This window comes from Acyrthosiphon pisum, chromosome A1 (genome assembly GCF_005508785.2).
Source record: "Acyrthosiphon pisum isolate AL4f chromosome A1, pea_aphid_22Mar2018_4r6ur, whole genome shotgun sequence".
Taxonomy (NCBI): domain Eukaryota; kingdom Metazoa; phylum Arthropoda; class Insecta; order Hemiptera; family Aphididae; genus Acyrthosiphon; species Acyrthosiphon pisum.
In genome coordinates this window covers 162,359,340-162,365,295 of record NC_042494.1, presented here as the reverse complement: position 1 = coordinate 162,365,295, position 5,956 = coordinate 162,359,340, and the positions used below count along the sequence as shown (strand labels likewise).

At 35.2% G+C, this 5,956-nt stretch overlaps 1 protein-coding gene across 2 annotated transcripts in view; it reads left to right on the top strand.

The window, feature by feature from the left end:
• The window catches only part of LOC100572512 (aminopeptidase 1), a 78,601-nt gene extending 72,757 nt beyond the window's left edge, over positions 1 to 5,844 (top strand). For both annotated transcript variants that reach the window (XM_029488736.1, XM_029488735.1), the window contains exon 4: positions 5,670 to 5,844. In XM_029488736.1, coding sequence (XP_029344596.1) covers positions 5,670 to 5,829 — 160 coding nt within the window. In that variant the 3' untranslated portion in view covers positions 5,830 to 5,844. The remainder of the gene's footprint in view (positions 1 to 5,669) is intronic.
• Positions 5,845 to 5,956: the final 112 nt, after the last annotated feature.

Sequence of the window (5,956 nt, the reverse complement as noted above, 5' to 3'; positions counted from 1 at the left end):
CAAATGATGTTCTGGATTTACAAAAATATTTTCTGTGTCAAGGCTGATTACTAATATTAATTGTATATTTCAACAGTTCCTCAAGTACTCTCCAAGATTTCTGTGACTGCGTTATAAGCCCCGTTACTCTGCGGGTGGTAAGGTGTTGTTGAGGTCTGCGTTATCTTCAAGAGGGATCTACTATCTGGTAATCAATGCCCTTCAGATGATATATGACGTCTTAATATACGATTGTCTGATTCACGAGAGAATAAATGTTTATTATATTAAGCTCACTCCCAGAGTCTAAGAGTAGCTTCGATTTATTGCTAATAGTCTGTTCAATGTAGCAGGTTAAATGATCTCGATCTAATTCTGCTTGGAAGTAGAGAATTTGTCGTTGCCGGTGATTTTTAACTCGCTCATCGGGCGCCCACCGCTGGCAGCCGGTTGCTGTTGGTTTTCCTGTTGGTTGCCTTCCTTTGTGTAGCTAACATAATTCCTTTTACGGCAATCTTTCAGCAGATGTCCTGGCTTTTTACAGTACTGACATTCAATGTTTCCAATTGGTGCCGTTGTGGAACAAGGTTTTGGGTTTGTCATTGTCGGGAATCCTTTGCCATATGACCAATTTTATTACAGTGGAATGAAGTGGGATTCTTCATGGGTTGGTGTGGCGTTTTATACAACTTTTTTGAGCAGCCGGCTATTCACTAGCATTTGACCGGGCAACTACTTAAATAAAAGAAAGGGATGTTCACGAGTTTGGGTGGATAAGGTGACCGCATGTAAATAAGAGAACGCCAATGTTATAACAATAATAATAAGGTGTCTATTGCAACACGAAAATACAATAATAGAATAATATATTGGGTGGTGAAGACGTCTCTTCAGCCGAGCCCAAATCAACAATAATAAATAATAATAATAATAATACGTGCGATAATCGCAACAATGATAATATATTGATTACCGATCGGCACATGCGCCAAGGTGGGGCGGTGTATCGGCGGCGGTAGTGACTGCAACAGCTGCGGCGACGATGTCGACGACACGCAGGTGAACGGGGGACGGCGGCGGCTGTTGACGGCGGCACCGGACGATGGCGAGTGACCGGATTACGTAATCTGTAAAATATGACGTAATGGTAATCACGGCACTGATGGCGGCGTCGATCGCGGGATATAGGTACACAATAACGATATCAACGGCGAACGCGCGAAAACGAATAGCGGTCGCACAACGAACAACAGGTCGATGTTAACCGGTAATAATAAAGGCGAAACGCAACAAAATAATATAGTATGCACCACGAGGCACTCGCAATGGCAGCGAACTCGTCGCTCTATCGGCAGCGAACTCGTCGCTAAACGAATAATAATTGACTGCGCGGATCATAGGCGCACCACGAACTCGTCGCGAAAAGAGGGCGAACTCGTCGCTACAACGGCATCAACGTAACGGCCGGACACGAACCACGCACGGTCTGCTTGTATAGAGCGTGCGGCAAAGACACACGACCGGTCTGCACGCAAAGAGCACACGGCAAAGACACACGACCGGTCTGCACGCAACGAGCACACGGCAAAGACAAACTTTAGGTCGCCGGCGGCGACTTGGCTGGAGCCCGGCGTCCATGGACCGCGCAACGCGCTGTCTTGCGGACCGGTTGTCACACAATGTAATAAAAGTGGCGGCAAGTTCGAACACAACTTCTTAGTCGCTTCTTGTGAGTTTCTGACCCGTTTTTCCTCCCTTGCTGCTTGTACGGCCTTGTCTAACGTTAACAGATTCCTGGGCACTTATTGTTTTACGGATTCAGTTTAATTTATACTACAAGAAATATAGCTTTACGTGTTATTCTTAATACTTCGCGTACCGATAGTAACTGTAATCAAATGGTCATCCCACCGCTTTCACCAAAAATGTTGTGTACGTCTACAGAACAAAATTAAATAAAGTACGTTTGCTGAAATAACGTACTATATCTTTTATTTTAAATAATGTAAAACAATTTAAGTTACAGTTTGACTGTCGTACAGTGCGTTTGTTATTTGTCGGGGTTACTCCATTATCACTTATTTCGTTCATACTATTTTAACGATCAGACCTATTGGTATATTTATTTTTATAACATATTTAACAGGGGCATAATTCTAGTTTAGCAACCTATCGATTTTTATTTTTTTTTTTTTCAAAATGTGTGTTTTAGGGTGCTTTATAAGAATGTAAAAAAAAAAATCCCGGACAAACTTTGTTTTGATGTTATCAATGAAAAACTTCAAAAACTGAATTTTTTTGTTGTGCACATTTTTTTTTTTTTTAAATAAATACTTAGAATAGAATATTTAAAAATTGTTTTTTTTTCAAAATTTTTGGTTTTTAACGCTTAATAGATTGGTGGAATCAAAACTTACCTATCATACTTTTTAATGAAGTTGTGCAAGTCGAGGGATATTTTCGATTTGTGGAGCGGAGCGACGGCGCCGAGGAGCGTAGCGACGATTGCCACTACACGCATATAGTCTTGCCCATAATACACGCAAACATTTTAAATATTATTTTCGAGGTTTACGTGCAAAAACTTCAAAATTAAGTATGATATGTAAGTTTTGATTTCAACAATCTATTAAGCGTTAAAAACCACACATTTTGAAAAAAAAAATTTAAAAATATTCTATAGGTACTAAGTATTTATTTAAAAAAAAAATGTGCGCAAGGAAAAAATTCAGTTTTTGATGTATTTCATCAATAACTTCAAAACGAAGTTTGCCCGGGCTTTTTTTTTTACATTCTTATAAAGCACCCTAAAGCACAGATTTTGAAAAAAAAAATTTAAAAAATCGATTGGTTGCTAAACTAGAATCGTTCCTTAACATGCCTTCTTCTATCAACTTTTATATAATATGCTTAAAAGCAATGACTCGTAATTCTTCATTCATTACTTGTTCTTCTTGTAAACAATCTAGTATTCATGCTAACTGTTTCTCTCAATCTAATGGTATTATTATACCTACTGCTTGGAAATGTTCCGCCTGCTCTTGTCTATCTTCACATTCAAATTCCACAATTTTAAGTAAAATAAACAAAATATTCGAAGTCTTGGAAGTTACAAACTCAAAACTCGGTTTATTAATATAAAAAATATAAATTTAATTATAATACGCGAGCTAGCGCTCGCGTAGGTAACTTTAATAACAATAATATCGATGGTACCGCACATACAGTACCTACGTGTGTAGTAGTACTGTAGTTGTAGTAGTAGTGTTAGTCCAGTCGTATTAGTCCAGTCATGAATGACCCAAAATTTGGATCATTATGCCTTATACCATTTCAAGAAACACATCTTCCCAGCCTTTTCGAGAGGTCGTAAGTAGAGGAGGGGTTATAAATGGTCATTGCTGCTTGTTTGATAATTTCTGACTCCAAATACAATTTTAAGAAACACTGAATCAAATATCTAACGTTGTGTGTATCGTAACATTTTGTAACAAGTAATTATTAGAACCCGAGTTAGTGATTAGCTATGCCGTAGCAAGCATAAAATATTATATAGACATACGGGTAACGGATTGACAAGTCGAACACTCAAACATTTCTAATGATTTACTATTATATCTAAATTTATTACTATAGCCAGTAGCCAACAATATTATAGTCTATCATAAGTTTATAATCGCTATTAATATTCTGAGAAGTTGGATTTAAATTATGATTTTATGAACGAATGGTGATGTACTTTAAATTTATAAAAGTAGAATATGTAATATAATATATTGTATAACATTTTTATTGCAAGGATAAATTGAAAAAAAAATAAAAACGCAATTTATGCATATATTATTTTTGAAATAAACACGAAGGCCCTAATCATAATGTTTTTTTGGGGATGGTCATGACTAGTGTTGCCAACTTTCAAATTTTATAATGTAGGAAAATTTTTTTCATATCCGAGGAGAGGTTTTGCAAAGTAAAAATAAAAAAACCGAATATGGTAGACAATATGTTGGATTTTTTGACGAATATAGTGAGGTAAAATGATTTTATTTTGTGATATTCTACTTTTTTCGAAGGTGTATCTCGAAAACGGTTAATAATTCGAAAAAAACATACAATATAAAAGTTTTATATAATTTCATGGAGTTTTTTTTGTTATAAAAAAAATTTCCCTCCGATGCACCGTTTTCGAGATATAAGCGAAAAAACCAAAATGCGTAACTTTACTCCCCTTCCCTCTCCGGCTCACCATCTAGGTGTCAGGACTTTTGGTATGTTAACAACCTAAGCCCCCTGAAAAAGTTTCTGAAGGAATCGCTAAGTTAACTGCTCACGAACTCTACACCTCATTCCTTGACTGAACAGCGCGTATAATAATATCGAGCGCGTAACCATGAGCGGCGTGCGTCAATATATTTATAACTACGTATATAAAAAAAATGTATTATGCCCGGGTAGGCATTGCGATGTTGTAATAAATAAGACCACAGAATCTACAATAACAATATAAATATATGTTAGACTTCTGGCTTGTGCTAAAGCATGTGACTATCTCACGCTAGGCCTAACCGCAGGATGGCCATGTATGGTCGTGCGAAGTATAGAAGGGACAGGGACCCATCGAGGAGAGCTGATGGACAAGCGTTCATCATACGAACAACCAGCCTCAACCAGAACAGTCTCTAAAGCTAAATACTTAGTCACTACTCACTAACTTACAGTTTAACTATAAGTTATTTGGACTTGGAACATTTTAATAGACGTAATGATTATATTTGAGTATAAATAAATACAAATATTACAATCATATTCGTGGTTTTATTCAAAATACTTCCATCAATTCAACTGTAGTAGTCGAGTACGTTACATGTCTGTAACCACGCTGAAACTGTGTCAGACGGTTGAGCTTGTAATAATTGTCGTCAATTTAATAGCCATTACAATTTATCGGGTTCTTTACTCGATTTAATCTTTTATAGTTTATCTAATACCTTTGTCACTAATGATATCAATTATGCAGTTGTCTGACTGTATCTCGTGGCACTCAATACCACCCAGCTCTCCATATAATCTTCTCGATAAATTCAACTATCAAGACTATGAACTCTAATGAATGCTTATTCGATTATTTCTTATTATTAACAAAAAAAAAAAAAAAATGTAAAATATTAAATTAAATTGAAATATTACAAAAAATATTACATTACAATATTAAATATTATAAAAAGTGTTTATTAAAAATATTAGAAAAATATTAAGAAGTAATAAGTGATAAAAAATAAATTACCGTATATAATTATTCAGTTTACATATTGTTACATATAATATACTGTGTTATTATCAATAACCCTTAAATTAAAATGGTTATTACCATAAAATGATTGTAGTTCTTAAAAGGCCTAACTGCTGGTAGTCTGTATGCAATGATCCTGAAAAACATCAGGCTGTTTGGAAAAATAATAAGTACTTCGTAAACGGGCTACCCCATTGCAAAGAGCTTAGTCTTTTTGCAAAAAAAGACTAATTTTCTATATGGTCTACAACATATAATAATAATATAGATGGACACATACTTACATAGATACATGTACAAAAGAGATATAATAAGAAATTCTTATATTACGATTTCCTTCTTCTAACTGAAATGGGTTTATAACACTCTAATACTGTAAAAACGTACTATTTTGTCACAGATGGTTAGCTATAACATATTTCGAGCCAATGGGCGCACGAAGAGCTTTTCCCTGTTTTGACGAGCCGGAGTATAAAGCCACCTTCAAGATAAAGTTGAGTCATAAAAAAGGATTGACTTCGATAAGTAATATGAAATTGATGAATCAAATAAACTGGTAAGTCTTATTTATACAGGATAATAAAGTGAAAGAATAAACCGTTTATCGTAAAAATAAAATTATAATATTTAATTGAATAGTTTTATACGCTATTATATATAGAAATTGGTGATTCAATGTTATAGCCC